Here is a 22,835-nt window from a genome sequence, read left to right as displayed (position 1 = left end):
TTGGAACGCTGCGATTGGTTGCTCAAAATTCTGGGGCGAGGCTTAGCGAAGTGTCAATTAGCTGATTGTTGCTATATTTTTATTTTATTGTCAAACTAGGGCTCTGGAAATGTCAGATTTGTTTTTGCTCAATAGAGATCCATTGGCCTACATGTTTGTGTGCACTAGCTAATTCATTTGGGACTATTTCACCACTAACTCAAAACACATTAGCTAGATCGCTAACAGAATATTGCTGATGGTTAGCTGTGTAATTTGATTAATTGCAGTAAACTGAATGCCCTAAAAACAATCCAGTGATAGTCTACTAGGACTCAGCGCCAACGTGTACCTCACGCTCTCTGCATCTCAAAGACATAACAGAAATGTAGTTTTTTAAAACAGTGCCTGTCGCTCAATATTGAGGGTTGAGAAATAGTGATCATACCCCTAGAAAGCTGAGACCCTTCCCCTCTAAATAGTGGTCATACATCAGAGACCCTTCCCCTCTAAATAGTGATCATACATCAGAGACCCTTCCCCTCTAAATAGTGGTCATACATCAGAGACCCTTCCCCTCTAAATAGTGATCATACATCAGAGACCCTTCCCCTCTAAATAGTGATCATACATCAGAGACCCTTCCCCTCTAAATAGTGATCATACATCAGAGACCCTTCCCCTCTAAATAGTGATCATACATCAGAGACCCTTCCCCTCTAAATAGTGATCATACATCAGAGACCCTTCCCCTCTAAATACTGGTCATACATCAGAGACCCTTCCCCTCTAAATAGTGATCATACATCAGAGACCCTTCCCCTCTAAATAGTGATCATACAGAGACCCTTCCCCTCTAAATAGTGATCATACATCAGAGAGCCTTCCCCTCTAAATAGTGATCATACGTCAGAGAGCCTTCCCCTCTAAATAGTGATCATACGTCAGAGAGCCTTCCCCTCTAAATGGTGATCATACGTCAGAGAGCCTTCCCCTCTAAATAGTGATCATACGTCAGAGAGCCTTCCCCTCTAAATAGTGATCATACGGCAGAGAGCCTTCCCCTCTAAATAGTGATCATACGGCAGAGAGCCTTCCCCTCTTCCACTAAATAGATATTTGGAAGGAGAGGGCGTGTCTGGCTCATCACAGCAGCTGGCCCCGGTGAAATGGACTCTTTCATGGCAGGACTCAATTCACTTTAGGCGTACTGCTTGACCAAATCATGATTTTATCCAAAACAATAAGAAGTTTTGAGTGAGGTGACCAGCAGTTTTTCTACAACCACAGCCAAGTCAAAGGGTCACAAAATGCGACTAAATGGTCTCGGTCTGGTGCCCTCCTAAAACAATAAGTTGTATATTATGGATTGCTCCTAAAACAATCATTTGTATATTATGGATTGCTGGTCCTTTCATCCATAGCTCTTTCTATGAATTTGAGAGTGGTTACATGTCTCCGCCCCCATCCCTCAGATTTTTACCAAAACAGTGGCGGGGTGTCAATTTGTTTTATTTTTCAACTGCAAATTGCAGCAGTATAATGTATTAGTAATACAGTAATAGTATTTGTGCCCTGGAAGGGTGGTTGTGATTTCTGTTGTTGTGTTCCAGGGTTTACGGGTGGGTCTCTTTGTCCTCCTGAAGTCATGAGGAAACTCAAAACTGATATGAATGTAAATGATATGATAGTAAGTACATCATCTTTTTCTCTGTCTGTGTGTATAATATACTTTATAATCTGTATGGGGTAACACAACGTTCCCTTGGTAACATCAGATAGGCTATGGGACCACAGAGAACAGCCCTGCGGCATTTGTTGGTTTTCCGCGAGACAACGAGGAACTGAAGACCGAGACAGTGGGATGTATCCTGAACCACGCTGAGGTATCAAGTGTGTGTGTGTGTGTGTGTGTGTGTGTGTGTGTGAGCGAGCAAGTGAGAGGAGAGAGACAGAGAAGAGACATTCATGTGTCTAATGTCAGGGTTCTAATTCATCTACATGCAGTATGTGTAATGTTTATATTCTTCCTTCTTTAAAACACACATGAAACCCTACCTGTGTTCTCCTGGCCAGGCGAAGGTGGTGGATGTGTCCTCTGGAGAGGTGGTTCCTCTGGGGGATCCAGGAGAGCTGCTGATCAGAGCTTACTCTGTTATGCTGGAGTACTGGGACGACCCAGACAAGACCAGTGAGGCTATCGCCAAAGACCGCTGGTACAGAACCGGGTAAGAAATGAGATGGAGAGAGAGAGATGGAGGGAGCGATAAAGACACACAGAGAAACAAACAGAGACCCAGACAGCAACAGATGAAAAGTGAGCGCGAGCATCAACTGTGAATGTCTCCACAGTGACATAGCCAGTCTGGACAGGTTTGGGTACTGCCGTATAGTGGGACGTATAAAGGACATGATCATACGTGGAGGAGAGAACATCTACCCTGCTGAGATAGAGAAGTTCCTCCACACCCATCCCAACGTACAGGAGGCCCAGGTGAGAACCACACCCATCCCAACGTACAGGAGGCCCAGGTGAGAACCACACCCATCCCAACGTACAGGAGGCCCAGGTGTTTATTTTCTCTCCCCGTCCTGTCCACCTCTCTTTCTCCCCAGGTGATTATATTCTCTCCCTGTCCTCTCCACCTCTCTTTCTCCCCAGGTGATTATATTCTCTCCCTGTCCTCTCCACCTCTCTTTCTCCCCAGGTGATTATATTCTCTCCCTGTCCTGTCCACCTCTCTTTCTCCCCAGGTGATTGGCGTGAGAGATGAGAGGTTGGGGGAACAGGTGTGTGCCTGTATCAGACTGAAGGAGGGACTGGACTGTAGCAGAGAGGAGATCAGAGACTTCTGCAAGGGACAGGTGAGACAGAAAGGAACAGGTCACTGGGGGATTGAACACAAGATGGTTATCCCACTGGGTTGAAGTCATTTTAACCAGATGGTTATCCCAGATGGTTATCCCACTGGGTTGAAGTCGTTTTAACCAGATGGTTATCCCACTGGGTTGAAGTCGTTTTAACCAGATGGTTATCCCACTGGGTTGAAGTCGTTTTAACCAGATGGTTATCCCACTGGGTTGAAGTCGTTTTAACCAGATGGTTATCCCACTGGGTTGAAGTTGTTTTTACCAGATGGTTATCTATCCCACTGGGTTGAAGTCATTTTAACCAGATGGTTATCCGACTGGGTTGAAGTCATTTTAACCAGATGGTTATCCCACTGGGTTGAAGTCGTTTTAACCAGATGGTTATCCCACTGGGTTGAAGTCGTTTTAACCTGATGGTTATCCCACTGGGTTGAAGTCGTTTTAACCAGATGGTTATCCCACTGGGTTGAAGTCGTTTTAACCAGATGGTTATCCCACTGGGTTGAAGTCGTTTTAACCAGATGGTTATCCCACTGGGTTGAAGTCGTTTTAACCAGATGGTTATCCCACTGGGTTGAAGTCGTTTTAACCAGATGGTTATCCCACTGGGTTGAAGTCGTTTTAACCAGATGGTTATCCCACTGGGTTGAAGTTGTTTTTACCAGATGGTTATCTATCCCACTGGGTTGAAGTCATTTTAACCAGATGGTTATCCGACTGGGTTGAAGTCATTTTAACCAGATGGTTATCCCACTGGGTTGAAGTCGTTTTAACCAGATGGTTATCCCACTGGGTTGAAGTCGTTTTAACCTGATGGTTATCCCACTGGGTTGAAGTCGTTTTAACCAGATGGTTATCCCACTGGGTTGAAGTCGTTTTAACCAGATGGTTATCCCACTGGGTTGAAGTCGTTTTAACCAGATGGTTATCCCACTGAGTTGAAGTCGTTTTAACCAGATGGTTATCCCAGATGGTTATCCCACTGAGTTGAAGTCGTTTTTACCAGATGGTTATCTATCCCACTGGGTTGAAGTCGTTTTTACCAGATGGTTATCTATCCCACTGAGTTGAAGTCGTTTTAACCAGATGGTTATCCCACTGGGTTGAAGTCGTTTTAACCAGATGGTTATCCCACTGGGTTGAAGTCGTTTTAACCAGATGGTTATCCCACTGGGTTGAAGTCGTTTTAACCAGATGGTTATCCCAGATGGTTATCCCACTGGGTTGAAGTCGTTTTAACCAGATGGTTATCCCACTGGGTTGAAGTCGTTTTAACCAGATGGTTATCTCACTGGGTTGAAGTCGTTTTAACCAGATGGTTATCCCAGTGGGTTGAAGTCGTTTTAACCAGATGGTTATCCCACTGGGTTGAAGTCGTTCTAACCAGATGGTTATCCCACTGGGTTGAAGTTGTTTTTACCAGATGGTTATCCCACTGGGTTGAAGTTGTTTTAACCAGATGGTTATCCCACTGGGTTGAAGTCGTTTTAACTAGATGGTTATCCCACTGAGTTGAAGTCGTTTTAACTAGTCAGTCCATCATTACCAAGCATCGGCAACATGTCTTATGTGAACGAGAAGCGTAACTGTTTATACTTGTTCCAGATTTCTCACTTCAAGATCCCCCACTATGTGGTGTTTGTGGACAGCTATCCACTGACTGCCTCTGGAAAGGTAGGATGGCGTCATGACAACACTAAACAAATCAGGTTATCCAGGTTAATGATATTAATACCAGCATAGACGACTGTGTTGATCACCTCTGTGTTTGTCCTTTCCTAGGTCCAGAAGATCAAACTGAGGGAGGAGATGGAGAAGAAGCTGGGTCTGTGATGGACAGAGGGTCCTAGACAGACTATTGGTTCCAGCTGGAGAGAGATTGGTTACAAAGGCTCTGTGTCTGTTACAGCAATATATTGCTATATTTCAATAAAACCAAGAGCAAAAATAAAGTCTAAGCTCAATGTTATGCTTCATGAGTGATGTGCAACAACTCTTTCAATATCTTTATTTCATTTTATCGAACAGACTGGACAACTAATTGTACATCATGATATGTGATCTTGGACTGATGTACAATAGTAAAACTCAGGTTCTTCATTTTAAACATGCCATAAAGACATCTGAAATAAATAGAACTGTAATAATGCCAGATGTTGGTATGTACAAATGTGTTGTTAGGCAGAGTTACAATGCTTAGTTCCAACCCTGTATATATGGGGACAGAGCAACAGGCTGACATAGAGCTCAGAGTGACATGGTAGAGGTGGGTGACATCATAGACCCTGGGAGTAACCAAATGATAGTTCTATGGGGACAGAGCAACAGGCTGACAGAGCTCAGAGTGACATCATAGACCATGGGAGTAACCAAATGATAGTTCTATGGGGACAGAGCAACAGGCTGACATAGCTCAGAGTGACATGGTAGAGGTGGGTGACATCTGTGACGACCCTCCCACTCTGTTTGCCGTATTCTCTCTCTCTGCTCTCGTTTTCCTTATTAGGATGCCGGTGGGAGGAGCCAGGAGAGTCGTCAGCGACGTGGGGCACACCTGGGCCCGGGTGTGTCCCAGGATCATGTTAAAGGAATTCAATTCCTACACGTTTATTTAACCAATTCAATTAAACACTCTGCCCATTCCTAAGATACTTATTTGCATAAAATGGACAGAGGCCAGTCTCAAAATCAATCAATAGCGTTTATTCTCGAGAGTACTGATCATGGTACAGTTTACAAACTAAAACATGACGTCATAGGTTTTAAACTGTCCCTCCTCCACTCTGATACAATGGCAGTATAGTTCACAAGCCTTCCCACATCGTCCACCACCGGTTTAGATCATTTACTACCAGGCCAAGGTCTCCCTGTGTAGATAAGCATTCTAGCCAGTCTGACGATAAGTTCATTCATTTCTACCAATGAACAGACAGTCTTTGTTCTGATTCTTGATTATAATTACACACATTATACTCAGATTATAATAAGATTCATACATCCATACAGTAACATAATAGTATTCTGTTTAGTCAGTCCTGATTGAAATGTATACATCATTTCCCCATTCATGGAGGAGACTCCATGCAGACACCTTTATAGATTTTGTTGTTTGCTTTGGCACCTTTCAACACCCAGCATTATCACATGTATGCATGAAAAACACACTACTGATTAAACACCATTGTTAATTGTATTCAGTTGACTATATTTTGTCATTCGTTCCCTTTTGTTAGGAACTTTGAGCCGGTTCGTGACATCATAGGATAAGCAAGCACTCCCAATGATAGTTGTAGAGTTCTGGAAGAGGTGGACCAGTTTTAAGGCCAGTTTCCTGGACACAGATTAAGCCGAGGTCAAGCGGTGAATGTCAGGATAGGGTGGCTTTCTCCGGCAGAAGAACGTTACAGGTGGCGTTTTATCCATGTGTGAGATCAAAACGGAACGTTGGAAACGCAGGTAGTTTTTAAGATCCCGGCTGGACTCTTTAACCTGATTCAGCTAAACATGGCTGAGACTGAAAAGTATAGGCATCTATTGTTTATGTTGAATCGTGTGTTGGTGAAGGACTAAAAGGAATGAACAGAAAACATTAGTGGTTCTAAAGAAGACACACAGTCGGCCATTTTACGTAGATTATATTAACTCAACTCTTAAAGAAGACACACAGTCGGCCATTTTACGTAGATTATATTAACTCAACTCTTAAAGAAGACACAGTCGGCCATTTTACGTAGATTATATTAACTCAACTCTTAAAGAAGACACACAGTCGGCCATTTTACATAGATTATATTAACTCAACCCTTGAAGCAGACACATAGTCCTTAATGAAAACAGATTATATTAACTCAAATCATGATTGGCTTGATTTAGTTACCAATGTTAGATGTGGACAGTTCAGGGATATTGTATGTTCCCCTTTTGATTATAAAGGCAAGTTAATGGATTATATTAATGGATGTATTACTCATTAAATGGATTATATTAATGAATGGATTACCCATTAATGGATGGATTACTCATTAATGGATTATATTAATGAATGGATTACTCATTAATGGATTATATTAATGGATGGATTACTCATTAATGGAATATATTAATGGATGGATTACTCATTAATGGATTATATTAATGGATGGATTACTCATTAATGGATTATATTAATGGATGGATTACTCATTAATGGATTATATTAATGGATGGATTACTCATTAATGGATTATATTAATGAATGGATTACTCATTAATGGATTATATTAATGGATGGATTACTCATTAATGGAATATATTAATGGATGGATTACTCATTAATGGATTATATTAATGGATGGATTACTCATTAATGGATTATATTAATGGATGGATTACTCATTAATGGATTATATTAATGGATGGATTACTCATTAATGGATTATATTAATGGATGGATTACTCATTAATGGATTATATTAATGGATGGATTACTCATTAATGGATTATATTAATGAATGGATTACTCATTAATGGATAATATTAATGGATGGATTACTCATTAATGGATTACATACATTGGAAATACAAGTAATTACACCAACCTGACCTTTCCATTCATAACATGTGGAGGGTCAATTGCCACAGTAGATTCTCTGTGGTAAACAAGGAAATGCCTCATTTCATTTGAACAAAATGATTGTCAAATAGTTAAGTGATTCATCTGAAGATATTACCCACCAGAGGACAAAATAGTAAAAAATTAACATGTTGGCAGCAGCCACAACTAAATGTCAGTGGTTGTAATTCAGATTCACTGTGCGGATGATCTTTGTGCTTATTGATGGTTTAACCAGAGATCACCTCGGGCGGAAACGGTGCTCAGTGTGGGTTGGCTATTAGCCCAGTCTGTCTAGGTCCCTCTGTCCATCACAGACCCAGCTTCTTCTCCATCTCCTCCCTCAGTTTATTCTTCTGGATCTAGGAAAGGACAAACACAGAGGTGATCACCACAGTCGTCTGTTCTGGTATTATTACTCTGATTATGAATTTCATGATCCAGAACATTGGTCCGCTGCTGATCTGAATGAAGACTGAGACAATGTGTTGTCATGAAGCCATCCTACCTTTCCAGAGGCAGTCAGTGGATAGCTGTCCACAAACAAGACATAGTGGGGGATCTTGAAGTGAGAAATCTGGAACAGTAGAAGCAGATGCCTGTAGCTATAAACACAATATAACATTGTATATAACAGAAGTTCTAAACCTGACAATGATCGAATCACAGGTCATGTCACTTCCTGTCTCTGTCTCACCTGTCCCTTGCAGAAGTCTCTGATCTCCTCTCTGCTACAGTCCTGTCCCTCCTTCAGTCTGATACAGGCACACACCTGTTCCCCCAACCTCTCATCTCTCACGCCAATCACCTGGGGAGAAAGAGAGGTGGACAGGACAGGGAGAGAATATAATCACCTGGATACACTGGAATCAGAAAACTGACCCAACCATACCTACTGTTGACATTGTGTATGGACATCATATGGTGATATGAGTATTGAGAAATGAAGACAGGAAATGAAAGGTTCTGGTACTAACATTTCCTGGATAGATTTGTGTAACTTGGTTGTATGGTGTTACTGTGGTGCTGTTCTATTCTCGGATGCCCTCTAGTGGTGCTGAGTCCTGGGCCTCCTGTACGTTGGGATGGGTGTGGTTCTCACCTGGGCCTCCTGTACGTTGGGATGGGTGTGGTTCTCACCTGGGCCTCCTGTACGTTGGGATGGGTGTGGTTCTCACCTGGGCCTCCTGTACGTTGGGATGGGTGTGAAGGAACTTCTCTATCTCAGCAGGGTAGATGTTCTCTCCTCCACGTATGATCATGTCCTTTATACGTCCCACTATACGGCAGTACCCAAACCTGTCCAGACTGGCTATGTCACTGTGGAGACATTCACAGTTGATGCTCGCGCTCACTTTTCATCTGTTGCTGTCTGGGTCTCTGTGTGTCTTTATCTCTCGCTCGCTCCATCTCTCTCTCTCCATCTCATTTCTTACCCGGTTCTGTACCAGCGGTCTTTGGCGATAGCCTCACTGGTCTTGTCTGGGTCGTCCCAGTACTCCAGCATAACAGAGTAAGCTCTGATCAGCAGCTCTCCTGGATCCCCCAGAGGAACCACCTCTCCAGAGGACACATCCACCACCTTCGCCTGGCCAGGAGAACACAGGTAGGGTTTCATGTGTGTTTTAAAGAAGGAAGAATATAAACATTACACATACTGCATGTAGATGATGAATTAGAACCCTGACATTAGACACATGACTATCTCTTCTCCGTCTCTCTCCTCTCACTTGCTCGTTCACACACACACACACACACACACACACACACATTTGATACCTCAGTGTGGTTCAGGATACATCCCACCGTCTCGGTCTTCAGTTCCTCGTTGTCTCGCAGGAAACCAAGGAATGTTACAGGGCTGTTCTCTGTGGTCCCATAGCCTATCTGATGTTACCAAGGGAACGTTGTGTTACCCCATACAGATTATAAAGTATATTATACACACAGACAGAGAAAAAGATGATGTACTTACTATCATATCATTTACATTCATATCAGTTTTGAGTTTCCTCATGACTTCAGGAGGACAAAGAGACCCACTCATAAACCCTGGAACACAACAACAGAAATCACAACCACCCTTCCTGGGCACAAATACTATACTACTGCTTTATACAGCATATTAATCAACCACCACCCTTCACAAATACTATAACTGTATTACCAATACATTATATTACTATTAAAAGGGGCAAACTGCAGTTGAAAAATAAAACAAATTGACACCCCGCCACTGTTTTGGTAAAAATCTGAGGGATGGGGGCGGAGACATGTAACTACTCTCAAATTCATAGAAAGAGCTATGGATGAAAGGACCGACAATCCATAATATACAAATGATTGTTTTAGGAGGGCACCAGACCGAGACCATTTAGTCGCATTTTGTGACCCTTTGACTTGGCTGTGGTTGTAGAAAAACTGCTGGTCATCTCACTCAAAACTTCTTATTGTTTTGGATAAAATCATGATTTGGTCAAGCAGTACGCCTAAAGTGAATTGAGTCCTGCCATGAAAGAGTCCATTTCACCGGGGCCAGCTGCTGTGATGAGCCAGACACGCCCTCTCCTTCCAAATATCTATTTAGTGGAAGAGGGGAAGGCTCTCTGCCGTATGATCACTATTTAGAGGGTAAGGCTCTCTGACGTATGATCACCATTTAGAGGGGAAGGCTCTCTGACGTATGATCACCATTTAGAGGGGAAGGGTCTCTGATGTATGATCACTATTTAGAGGGGAAGGGTCTCTGATGTATGATCACTATTTCTCAACCCTCAATATTGAGCGACAGGCACTGTTTAAAAAAAACGACATTTCTGTTATGTCTTTGAGATGCAGAGAGCTTCGCTAAGCCTCGCCCCAGAATTTTGGGCAACCAATCGCAGCGTTCCAATGCTTGCTACTGTGATTAATGAAATGCAGAGCCTTTTTCAAAATTATTATTTTGTTACATTGCTGGTTAGCTAGCTCTCAGTCTCATTGACCACCAAACATAGCTAATGCTAGCTAGTTAGCTAGCTCTCAGTCTCATTGACCACCAAACATTGCTAATGCTAGCTAGTTAGCTAGCTCTCAGTCTCATTGACCACCAAACATAGCTAATGCTAGCTAGTTAGCTAGCCACTTAATATAACTTGTTTTCTCTAAAATGTATGTAAGCTAGTTAAGTTTGCCATATTATGAAGACAACTCATATCTGTTGTCGACATCAGGATACGATTTGAGAACACGAGTTAGCTCCAAAAGTGGTTAGTAGCTTTGACTGCATGCTGACAGTGACTTCAGACTCATTCAGTGGCTAGCCACACTACAAACCTAATTTGACCAGGTTCCTGTGAAACATTTATAATGACAGTCCATCACAACATATCAGTGAGCTTCCTGATTAGTAAGGGTCATCTGTGTTTCATTCAATTGTGTATTATTTTGAAACCATTGTCAGAGGATTTTGCTATTGGTTGAATTGGGAATTGGGCTGCTCTGGAAAATGTTGTCTGAGGTTGCAACAGTACTTAGCGAATAGTTTAAGTTGTAGATGAAAATGACCTGAATCATGCATTACTGCTTGGACATGTTTGATGATAAAATGTTATTCTTTAATCATACCATCTCTGTAAACCACAGTGAATGACTTTATAACAAGATTATAAAATGTTTCTATTGAGTGACAAGATATTGGTGCAACCAAATCATGAACTGGTGCCACCAATTGAAAACCATAGCGGCACCAGAGACCCCGACTGAAAACCATAGCAGCGCCAGAGACCCAGACTGAAAACCATAGCGGAGCCAGACCCAGACTGAAAACCATAGCGGCGCCAGAGACCCCGACTGAAAACCATAGCGACGCCAGAGACTGAAAACCATAGCAGCGCCAGAGACTGAAAACCATAGCGGCACCAGAGACCCAGACTGAAAACCATAGCGGAGCCAGAGACTGAAAACCATAGCGGCACCAGAGACCAAGACTGAAAACCATAGCGGAGCCAGAGACTGAAAACCATAGCGGAGCCAGAAAACCATAGCGGCACCAGAGACCCAGACTGAAAACCATAGCGGAGCCAGAGACTGAAAACCATAGCGGCACCAGAGACCCCGACTGAAAACCATAGCAGCGCCAGAGACCCAGACTGAAAACCATAGCAGCGCCAGAGACCCCGACTGAAAACCATAGCAGCGCCAGAGACCCCAACTGAAAACCATAGCGGCGCCAGAGACCCAGACTGAAAATGTTAGTCAAGAGCCTCAAAACAGGTTAAAACAGGGCTCCAGACTAACGTTTACAATGTTTACAAACATTGGAGTAAAACAGGCTTATATTTTGGTGCGACAGCTGAAGTTAAGCTCAAAAGGTATGTTATAATCTTCAAGAATCAATGGGTACATGAATTTAATATAAAGTCCAAAAATGGATGTAGCAACTGCAAATGACCCCTTTCAGCTTAAACTTTACCACAGCAATTCAGTTTATTTTTATGTATTTCCAGCCATCAAACAACAGTCTACACAAACAAACCTCAAATCTCTCACCAGATTCAACTGATGACAGGTCATAGTTGTGTAGGTCAGGCTGTCCAAGCATGTCAATGTACATGGTAGGAGTTCCGTAGAGGAAATTACACCTGAAACAGAGAACATATAGAGAGGTATTTAGTGTGTTATAGAGGTTCATTCTCAATGTGCTCAGTGGCAGCTATTTCTATTATTCTTATTACAACAGACTGACATGAAATATCTCTATTGTAAGTCACCAGGATGTGTAAGTCACTTAAGGAAGAGGTTCCTAAACTTTACTACCTTTCATTCTGAATGGCCTCCAGGTTGGCACGGCTGTCGTACCCAGCAGAGGGGAAGACCAGGGTGATGCCATGCAGTGCCAAACACATCGCTCCTAACACTGAGCCCATGCAGTGGTACAGGGGAACAGGAACACACGCTCTTATAGGCTGAGGGGGAAGCAACAAGAGCAGAGGTTACATGAGAAAAGTAGAGAGAGAAACAGAGAGGGAGAGAGAGAGAGAGAGGGTGACAGAGAGAGAGGGGGCGACAGAGAGAGAGAGGGCGACAGAGAGAGAGAGGGCGACAGAGAGAGAGAGGGCGACAGAGAGGGCGACAGAGAGGGCGACAGAGAGGGCGACAGAGAGGGCGACAGAGAGAGAGAGGGCGACAGAGAGAGAGAGGGCGACAGAGAGGGCGACAGAGAGAGCGACAGAGAGAGAGAGAGGGCGACAGAGAGAGAGAGATGATAATAGTCTCATGTCTCCACTGACCTTCCAGTTGAATCCCAGACGAAGACCCACAAAATAGGCGTTGTTGACGATGTTGTGGTGGGAGAGGGTGGCACCTTTAGGATTTCCTGTTGTTCCCTAGAGAACAGTAGACATCAGACAGACTAATACTGTTGTTCTCTACAGACCAGTAGACATCAGACAAACTAATACTCTTGTTCCCTACAGACCAGTAGACATCAGAAAGACTAATACTGTTGTTCCCTACAGACCAGTAGACAGACTAATACTGTTGTTCCCTACAGACCAGTAGACATCAGAAAGACTAATACTGTTGGGGGGGGGGATTCCGTTAGCGGAACGTGTGTCCTAGACAGGGTAATCTGTGTCCTAGACAGGGTAATCTGTGTCCTAGACAGGGTAATGTTTCCTAGACAGGGTCATCTGTGTCCTAGACAGGGTCATCTGTGTCCTAGACAGGGTCATCTGTGTCCTAGACAGGGTCATCTGTGTCCTAGACAGGGTCATCTGTGTCCTAGACAGGGTCATCTGTGTCCAGGAAAGAATTCTTCTTCTTCTTTCAACAGGAGACCTACGGATGTGAACTGTATGTTGATGGGGTCGTCGAAGGACAGTTTGGTCTGCAGGTCCTGCAGCTCCTGGTGGTGCTGTCTGCTTCCAGCCTGCATCACATCCTCTACATGTACAGTCCCTGTCTGTCTGCTGTCTGTCACAATCACCATACGCAGGTCTGGTAGTCTGGCAGGAGGAACACAGTAGGTTAACATTACAGTAACACAATGACCGTTACATTACAGTAACATTACAGTAACACAATGACCATTACATTACAGTAACACAATGACCATTACATTACAGTAACACAATGACCATTACATTACAGTAACACAATGACCGTTACATTACAGTAACACAATGACCGTTACATTACAGTAACACAATGACCGTTACATTACAGTAACACAATGACCGTTACATTACAGTAACACAATGACCGTTACATTACAGTAACATTACAGTAACATTACAGCAACACAATGACCGTTACATTACAGTAACACAATGACCGTTACATTACAGCAACACAATGACCATTACATTACAGTAACATTACAGTAACACAATGACTGTTACATTACAGTAACATAATGGCCATTACATTACAGTAACATTACAGTAACACAATGACCGTTACAGTAACACAATGACCATTACATTACAGTAACACTGTCAGTACTATTACAGTAACACAATGACCGTTACATTACAGTAACATTACAGTAACATTACAGCAACACAATGACCGTTACATTACAGTAACACAATGACCGTTACATTACAGCAACACAATGACCATTACATTACAGTAACATTACAGTAACACAATGACTGTTACATTACAGTAACATAATGGCCATTACATTACAGTAACATTACAGTAACACAATGACCGTTACAGTAACACAATGACCATTACATTACAGTAACACTGTCAGTACTATTACAGTAACACAATGACCGTTACATTACAGTAACATTACAGTAACAATGACCGTTACATTACAGTAACAATGACCGTTACATTACAGTAACATTACAGCAACACAATGATAGTAACATTACAGTAACAGCCTTCATTAGGTCCTCTACTGTCCCTGTCTGTCACCATCACCATACACAGATACTGAGGTTCCATTTACAGGTAACTAGACATCCACCGGTGGTAATATTTCTTATTCAGAGTCGATCCAGCAGAGTTGCTGTGTTCCCTTCTACGGTGTTTCACATTAGCCAATAATTCTAATACACCATTTCTGATATACAGTATCACATGCCTTACTTTCATGTTCCTGCATCAGTAAAAGCAGGAAGTGCATCACCTTTGCCTCTACTTCCTTTCCTTTCAATTAGGCTGGTTTGGATTTGGCTGCCATTATCATACCATTCAGGAACTTTGAGGGTTTATGACATAGCCCTTCTAGTAATTTAATGGGATCTCTACTATGGCTATAAATATGTTAGCCACAGACCACATATCTGTTCAGGGTTCTATATCTATGATGTTAGCTATCCTGTTAGGTACTTGTTTACTTCATGATGCAGCAATACAATATGTCTGTTGACTCAGTCATGATACAGTAGTACAATATGTCTGTTGACTCAGTCATGATGCAGTAATACAATGTCTGTTGACTCAGTCATGATGCAGTAGTACAATATGTCTGTTGACTCAGTCATGATGCAGTAGTACAATATGTCTGTTGACTCAGTCATGGTGCAGTAATACAATATGTCTGTTGACTCAGTCATGGTGCAGTAATACAATATGTCTGTTGACTCAGTCATGGTGCAGTAATACAATATGTCTGTTGATGCAGTCATGGTGCAGCAATACAATATGTCTGTTGACTCAGTCATGGTCCAGTAGTACAATATGTCTGTTGACTCAGTCATGGTGCAGCAATACAATATGTCTGTTGACTCAGTCATGGTGCAACAATACAATATGTCTGTTGACTCAGTCATGGTGCAACAATACAATATGTCTGTTGACTCAGTCATGATGCAGTAATACAATATGTCTGTTGACTCAGTCATGGTGCAACAATACAATATGTCTGTTGACTCAGTCATGATGCAGTAATACAATGTGTCTGTTGACTCAGTCATGGTGCAGCAATACAATATGTCTGTTGACGCAGTCATGGTGCAGTAATACCATATTAACATACCTGTCTGTTGACTCAGTCATGATGCAGTAATACAATATGTCTGTTGACTCAGTCATGATGCAGTAATACAATATGTCTGTTGACGCAGTCATGGTGCAGTAATACCATATTAACATACCTGTCTGTTGACTCAGTCATGATGCAGTAATACAATATGTCTGTTGACGCAGTCATGGTGCAGTAATACAATATGTCTGTTGACTCAGTCATGATGCAGTAATACAATATGTCTGTTGACTCAGTCATGATGCAGTAATACAATATGTCTGTTGACGCAGTCATGGTGCAGTAATACCATATTAACATACCTGTCTGTTGACTCAGTCATGATGCAGTAATACAATATGTCTGTTGACTCAGTCATGATGCAGTAATACAATATGTCTGTTGACGCAGTCATGATGCAGTAATACAATATGTCTGTTGACTCAGTCATGGTACAGTAGTACAATATGTCTGTTGACGCAGTCATGATGCAGTAGTACAATATTAACATACCTGGAGCTCCTAAAGACCCCTGACTCTGCTGTGTCCATCTCTGGGCAGATCTGTCTCAGCATGTCACAGAACCTCTGGGTCTTAAACTGGGTGGGACACACCACTGCTTTACACTGCACCTACAGAGACAGAGATAACAGAACCTCTGGGTCTTAAACTGGGTGGGACACAGACAGCACCAGGGTCAGGATCAGTTCAGCTATTCATTCAGTCTATCCAGGAAGTGTAAAACAACACGGTTCTGGATAAGAACAAACCTTCCCCAGGGTGAACTCCAGCTCCTTCAGCTGATAGGCTGGGTTTATTGACACCTGTAGAGATTAGAACAATACTTTAATATTAGGACCAATAGATCCTAACAGATGTTCATTTTAGAATCTAATATAATAGCTCATCTTCACCAGTATGATGCCAGCCTTGGCTGTGGCAAACTGAAACAGGATCCAGTGGTATGTGTTGGGCCCCCAGACTCCTAGTCTGTCCCCTCTCTTCAGACCCAGGGCCAGGAGACCTGCAGCGGCCTGGTCAACCTGGGGAGGAGGGAGACCATGACCCAGGAAGTAATATACAGGATGATATCTATAAATAGTAAACCACCAATCAGATGCACTGACACATAATAGTTATGTTACTATTTGGTAAACCACCAATCAGATGCACTGACACATAATAGTTATGTTACTATTTGGTAAACCACCAATCAGATGCACTGACACATAATAGTTATGTTACTATTTGGTAAACCACCAATCAGATGCACTGACACATAATAGTTATGTTACTATTTGGTAAACCACCAATCAGATGCACTGACACATAATAGTTATGTTACTATTTGGTAAACCACCAATCAGATGCACTGACACATAATAGTTATGTTACTATTTGGTAAACCACCAATCAGATGCACTGACAGATAGTCCTGCTGAATGTGCTTTAAGTGGGTACAAAGGTAACGGCCTAACAATGATCTCTAGATATGATGAAATAGATTAGAAGAGAGGGTGGATGAAAGACCTACATCCTCCTGAAACTGGGAGAAGGTCTTACGGACTCCATCCTGCAGGAACACCAGGGCCTCTCTGTGGGGCCAGCGGTCAGCTGCCGCCTGCAAACTCTGACCCACCGTCTGGCCCAGCAGGGACACTGAGGAGGCCCCATGGACGTAGCTGAAGCTCTGCCCTGGGACCAGGGGGGGACTGTCCACATGGAGGGATCTGTTGAGGGACAGACATGAACAGTAGACAGAGTAGACCTGGGTCAAGTACATGAGGGAAATAGTTGGAAGCTGTTTTTAGGTGCACTTGATAACACTTTGGAGTTTGGACATAGAGGACTATTTAATTGGTTCCATTGTACCAGGCAAACTACAGTAAACACAACCAAGTATTTGACATATGTACTGTAGTTGACCAAAGTCTGATACAGAGAGAGATAAAGAGGGAGTAAACACAGAGAGATGGGTTGGAACAGAGAGACATGGGTTGGAACAGAGAGAGAGAAGGGTTGGAACAGAGAGAGACATGGGTTGGAACAGAGAGAGACATGGGTTGGAACAGAGAGAGACATGGGTTGGAACAGAGAGAGACATGGGTTGGAACAGAGAGAGACATGGGTTGGAACAGAGAGAGATGGGTTGGAACAGAGAGAGATGGGTTGGAACAGAGAGACATGGGTTGGAACAGAGAGAGATAAAGAGGGAGTAAACACAGAGAGATGGGTTGGAACAGAGAGAGAGATAAAGAGGGAGTAAACACAGAGAGATGGGTTGGAACAGAGAGACATGGTTTGGAACAGAGAGACATGGGTTGGAACAGAGAGACATGGGTTGGAACAGAGAGAGATGGGTTGGAACAGAGAGACATGGGTTGGAACAGAGAGAGATGGGTTGGAACAGAGAGACATGGGTTGGAACAGAGAGAGATAAAGAGGGAGTAAACACAGAGAGATGGGTTGGAACAGAGAGAGAGATAAAGAGGGAGTAAACACAGAGAGATGGGTTGGAACAGAGAGACATGGGTTGGAATAGAGAGAGATGGGTTGGAACACAGAGACATGGGTTGGAACAGAGAGACATGGGTTGGAACAGAGAGACATGGGTTGGAACAGAGAGAGATGGGTTGGAACAGAGAGAGATGGGTTGGAACAGAGAGACATGGGTTGGAACAGAGAAACATGGGTTGGAACAGAGAGACATGGGTTGGAACAGAGAGAGATGGGTTGGAACAGAGAGACATGGGTTGGTACACAGAGAGACATGGGTTGGTACACAGAGAGACATGGGTTGGAACAGAGAGACATGGGTTGGAACAGAGAGACATGGGTTGGAACAGAGAGACATGGGTTGGAACAGAGAGACATGGGTTGGAACAGAGAGACATGGGTTGGAACAGAGAGACATGGGTTGGAACAGAGAGACATGGGTTGGAACAGAGAGACATGGGTTGGAACAGAGAGAGAGAAGGGTTGGAACAGAGAGACATGGGTTGGAACAGAGAGACATGGGTTGGAACAGAGAGAGATGGTTTGGAACAGAGAGACATGGGTTGGAACAGAGAGACATGGGTTGGAACAGAGAGAGAGAAGGGTTGGAACAGAGAGACATGGGTTGGAATAGAGAGACATGGGTTGGAACAGAGAGACATGGGTTGGAACAGAGAGAGATGGTTTGGAACAGAGAGACATGGGTTGGAACAGAGAGACATGGGTTGGAACAGAGAGAGAGAAGGGTTGGAACAGAGAGACATGGGTTGGAACAGAGAGAGAGAAGGGTTGGAACAGAGAGACATGGGTTGGAACAGAGAGACATGGGTTGGAACAGAGAGACATGGGTTGGAACAGAGAGAGATGGGTTGGAACAGAGAGACATGGGTTGGAACAGAGAGACATGGGTTGGAACAGAGAGACATGGGTCGGAACAGAGAGACATGGGTTGGAACAGAGAGACATGGGTTGGAACAGAGACACGGGTTGGAACAGAGAGACACGGGTTGGAACAGAGAGACATGGGTTGGAACAGAGAAACATGGGTTGGAACAGAGAAACATGGGTTGGAACAGAGAGAGAGAAGGGTTGGAACAGAGAGACATGGGTTAGAACAGAGAGAGAGAAGGGTTGGAACAGAGAGACATGGGTTGGAATAGAGAGACATGGGTTGGAACAGAGAAACATGGGTTGGAACAGAGAAACATGGGTTGGAACAGAGAAACATGGGTTGGAACAGAGAAACATGGGTTGGAACAGAGAAACATGGGTTGGAACAGAGAGAGGGAGTAGATATATACATTTTAGTCATTTAGCAGACACTCTTATCCAGCTCAAGGGCACATGTATCACCTAGTCGGCTCTGGGATTCAAACCAGAGACCTTTTGCCTACTGGCCCATTGCTCTTAACCACTAGACTACCTGCCGCCCAGACACAGAGGGATGGGTTGGTACACAGAGAGGGAGAAGAAACAAAGGGATCCGTTTGGTTTACAGACTGTAGAGTTGACTGTGAGGGTGTTCTTTATCCATGACAGTAATCTCTTTTGAAACAGAAGAAGGTTCTGGATGGAATCCCCCTTCATCTCAGACCCAACCTCCTGTTGTGTTCCCTGACTGTGGTTTCATAGTGGACCCCTCTCCACTGTTCTCTCCCCTGTCCTCTCCACTGTTCTCTCCCCTCTCCTCTCCACTGTTCTCTCCCCTCTCCTCTCCACTGTTCTCTCCCCTCTCCTCTCCACTGTTCTCTCCCCTCTCCTCTCCACTGTTCTCTCCCCTCTCCTCTCCACTGTTCTCTCCCCTCTTCACTTTACTTTCCCCTCTCCACGGTTCTCTTAGGAGCCGTTGGGGAAACAGCACATACGGCCCACCTCACTCACTATTTTCCCATCAGGTCACAGGACACGAAGTCTTTCAGAGGGGAAACCAGAGATAACGGATACGTGACAAACATGTTCAGTGCCAAGACAACCACGCTGAGCCCCGTTCCTTACAGCCAAGACAACCACGCTGAGCCCTGTTCCTTACAGCCAAGACAACCACGCTGAGCCCCGTTCCTTACGGCCAAGACAACCACGCTGAGCCCCGTTCCTTACGGCCAAGACAACCACGCTGAGCCCCGTTCCTTACGGCCAAGACAACCACGCTGAGCCCCGTTCCTTACGGCCAAGACAACCACGCTGAGCCCCGTTCCTTACGGCCAAGACAACCACGCTGAGCCCCGTTCCTTACGGCCAAGACAACCACGCTGAGCCCCGTTCCTTACGGCCAAGACAACCACGCTGAGCCCCGTTCCTTACGGCCAAGACAACCACGCTGAGCCCCGTTCCTTACAGCCAAGACAACCACGCTGAGCCCCGTTCCTTACGGCCAAGACAACCACGCTGAGCCCCGTTCCTTACAGCCAAGACAACCACGCTGTGCCCCGTTCCTTACGGCCAAGACAACCACGCTGAGTCCCGTTCCTTACGGCCAAGACAACCACGCTGAGCCCCGTTCCTTACAGCCAAGACAACCACGCTGAGCCCCGTTCCTTACGGCCAAGACAACCACGCTGAGCCCCGTTCCTTACAGCCAAGACAACCACGCTGAGCCCCGTTCCTTACGGCCAAGACAACCATGCTGAGCCCCGTTCCTTACAGCCAAGACAACCACGCTGAGCCAAGACAACCACGCTGAGCCCCGTTCCTTACAGCCAAGACAATCACGTTGAGCCCCGTTCCTTACAGCCAAGACAACCACGCTGAGCCCCGTTCCTTACAACCAAGACAACCACGCTGAGCCCCGTTCCTTACGGCCAAGACAACCACGTTGAGCCCCGTTCCTTACAGCCAAGACAACCACGCTGAGCCCCGTTCCTTACAGGAAAGACAACCACGCTGAGCCCCGTTCCTTACAACCAAGACAACCACGCTGAGCCCCGTTCCTTACGGCCAAGACAACCACGTTGAGCCCCGTTCCTTACAGCCAAGACAACCACGCTGAGCCCCGTTCCTTACAGCCAAGACAACCACGCTGAGCCCCGTTCCTTACAACCAAGACAACCACGCTGAGCCCCGTTCCTTACAACCAAGACAACCACGCTGAGCCCCGTCCCTTACAGCCAAGACAACCACGTTGAGCCCCGTTCCTTACAGCCAAGACAAAGCAGAAACTGGGCTGGACAATCCAAGTAAAAACATTTAAAAACCTGTTTCTGAAAAGGATTGTTTCTATAGTTGGCAGTGACCTCATGGCTCAGCAGGCATTGAAATACATTACCCTCAGTCTGAATACTAGGCAAGACACAGGCCATCAGGTCCATACTCTACAGTTGACGGATCATACCGATCACTGCAACTGTAATTGACTACATTGAAATGGGATTGACCCCAACTAGTGGTGTGCTCTATAGGTCTGAATGACAAAATGTCATCTACAATCTATGTCAAAGGTCAGAGGTGGGCTTTAGAAAGGAAACACAACTTGCAAAATGACAGAAATAATCCAGCTAGTCTGTTTATGTCTGACAATGTGAAGAGAGCTGACCTACCTACAGCACCAGGTTGGGTTCCCAGGTGTCCATGTCTTCTGTAGTGAGGAGACCACATGTAGAGGTTGTAACACAGCCCTTCTAGAGAACACACTGAGCTGTCTGAGGTGAGTTGCCCTGGACCTCAGTAGAGAGGAGCTGATCCACACCGCTGACATGGCCTCAGTCAGCTCTGAAAATAACACCTGATGTATTATGTTCTGAACCCATTTAGACCCTTTGTTAAAAATGTTGGCTTAAAATCTGCCTAGAATCAGAAACACATGAGAAGGGACATGTACAAATGCAGATTTGGGCCATTTTAGAAAGTCTTTATTCATATTATAAAAGTGATTTATTTAATTGTTCCATGTGGTTTCTATTAAAAGAGGCACTTATTAATGTAACAGGTTTTTGAAATTCGATATTGGTGCACAATTCCTATGTAAAATATCAAAGGAAAGCAAAAGGCACTCTATTCGTGGAATGACCCATCTAGAATCTAGAAAGTCGATGACCATTGAAATGCATTGGGTTTTAAGCTAATATTGGTTGCAGTACAACAAGTAGGAATAGTATCAAACAGGAACCTGCACATTCTAAAATTGGATAACTTTTGATAACTTATGTGCTTTCAGCATGCACATGACAAATACGTGTCAGATTTCCCGCAAGCACATTAATAAGAAGTATGTCGAATTTCTAAAGCAGTTGTTTCTTTCAGCAAGCGCATCTATCTAAAATCATTTCGCGGCTGTATAGCAAACTCAATGCAACACATTTACTGTGAACATGTACTTCTGAATAACACGTCATTACAAAATAGATTACTCGCACTTTTTCTTATTTTGCCTTTGTAATGTGTAGGCTATCGCTAGGTCGTTACACAGAACTTCCATGCTGGTTTGAAAACTCATATCCTTACAGTAAATGACAAAATGTGCTCTAACTTCAGAAAACTTTTCTCCGATCATTCAAGTTTAACATAAATTTCCCTACCAGAAAACACGCGATACCGTAAAGTGTTCTGTATTCGCGCACAGAAATTCAGGAGGAAACTGAAGGACGGATGGCTGAACGATGTTTATGCTTGACCGCGTTTTGGAAGTGTCCGCTCACTTGCCCGCAGTCACTTTCCTGGTACAACCTGTTACGAAACACGACGTGCGCAATCTGCCTGCGCATGTCCAACATAAATACCCAGCTGTCAAGGCGGGTACATTAAAATGTATTTATTTTCTGGCTAGGTAGCAAGCTATTTTCTTCTTTTGAATACGTTTTTTGGAAGCTATTGTCCAAATCACTTAAGAGTTTTCTACAACTCTAACTTTGTAGTCTGATGCTATTTACAGAAATCGATTACGCTCAAATCAAATGTATTTATAAAGCCCTTCTTACATCAGCTGATACCTCAAAGTGC

At 44.0% G+C, this 22,835-nt stretch overlaps 2 protein-coding genes across 11 annotated transcripts in view; one reads left to right on the top strand and one right to left on the bottom strand.

Moving 5' to 3' along the window:
* Positions 1–4,843, top strand: part of LOC109877264 (medium-chain acyl-CoA ligase ACSF2, mitochondrial) — a 32,857-nt gene extending 28,014 nt beyond the window's left edge. For 5 of the 6 annotated variants that reach the window (XM_031814289.1, XM_031814293.1, XM_031814288.1 and 2 more), the window contains 7 exons: positions 1,593–1,669; positions 1,758–1,865; positions 2,056–2,207; positions 2,332–2,473; positions 2,734–2,844; positions 4,456–4,524; positions 4,633–4,843. In XM_031814289.1, the coding sequence (XP_031670149.1) occupies positions 1,593–1,669; positions 1,758–1,865; positions 2,056–2,207; positions 2,332–2,473; positions 2,734–2,844; positions 4,456–4,524; positions 4,633–4,683 (710 nt within the window). In that variant the 3' untranslated portion in view covers positions 4,684–4,843. Of the gene's footprint in view, positions 1–1,592; positions 1,670–1,757; positions 1,866–2,055; positions 2,208–2,331; positions 2,512–2,733; positions 2,845–4,455; positions 4,525–4,632 lie in introns of those variants that run through there. The other variant, XM_031814292.1, reaches the window with a different exon arrangement.
* Positions 4,844–5,532: 689 nt separating this feature from the next.
* On the bottom strand, positions 5,533–22,542 carry LOC109883507 (medium-chain acyl-CoA ligase ACSF2, mitochondrial). Of its 5 annotated transcripts, XR_004206852.1 has the most exons (18): positions 22,415–22,542; positions 21,437–21,608; positions 16,942–17,137; positions 16,322–16,450; positions 16,178–16,231; positions 15,921–16,039; positions 13,266–13,428; positions 12,712–12,807; positions 12,239–12,387; positions 11,972–12,063; positions 9,417–9,493; positions 9,221–9,328; positions 8,878–9,029; positions 8,620–8,761; positions 8,139–8,249; positions 7,950–8,018; positions 7,687–7,803; positions 5,533–7,478 (listed from the first exon to the last, which is right to left on the bottom strand). XR_004206852.1 is itself a non-coding variant. In XM_031814294.1 (17 exons), exons 2-17 carry the CDS (start codon positions 21,592–21,594, stop codon positions 7,753–7,755), a joined length of 1,866 nt encoding a protein of 621 aa, XP_031670154.1. In that variant the 5' UTR covers positions 21,595–21,608; positions 22,415–22,542; the 3' UTR covers positions 5,533–7,752. The 5 variants fall into 5 exon arrangements, 4 of the variants coding, with proteins under 4 accessions (XP_031670154.1, XP_031670155.1, XP_031670156.1 ...); XM_031814294.1 differs by having other exon boundaries at positions 5,533–7,803; XM_031814295.1 differs by lacking the exon at positions 22,415–22,542 and adding an exon at positions 22,341–22,387 and having other exon boundaries at positions 5,533–7,803.
* Between the last annotated feature and the right edge of the window lie 293 nt (positions 22,543–22,835).

Source organism: Oncorhynchus kisutch, unplaced genomic scaffold (genome assembly GCF_002021735.2).
Source record: "Oncorhynchus kisutch isolate 150728-3 unplaced genomic scaffold, Okis_V2 Okis06b-Okis10b_hom, whole genome shotgun sequence".
Taxonomy (NCBI): domain Eukaryota; kingdom Metazoa; phylum Chordata; class Actinopteri; order Salmoniformes; family Salmonidae; genus Oncorhynchus; species Oncorhynchus kisutch.
Note: the sequence above shows the minus strand (reverse complement) of the source record. Positions and strands in the feature narration are given on the sequence as shown.

Excerpts from the sequence above, each read along its gene's own strand:
- LOC109883507 (XM_031814294.1), bottom strand. The coding sequence starts at position 21,594 with ATGTCAGCGGTGTGGATCAGCTCCTCTCTACTGAGGTCCAGGGCAACT. Across the intron at positions 16,451-16,941 it reads TCTCCCAGTTTCAGGAGGAT|GTTGACCAGGCCGCTGCAGG; the intron begins GTAGGTCTTTCA and ends CCTCCTCCCCAG. Across the intron at positions 9,329-9,416 it reads TGAATGTAAATGATATGATA|ATAGGCTATGGGACCACAGA; the intron begins GTAAGTACATCA and ends TGGTAACATCAG.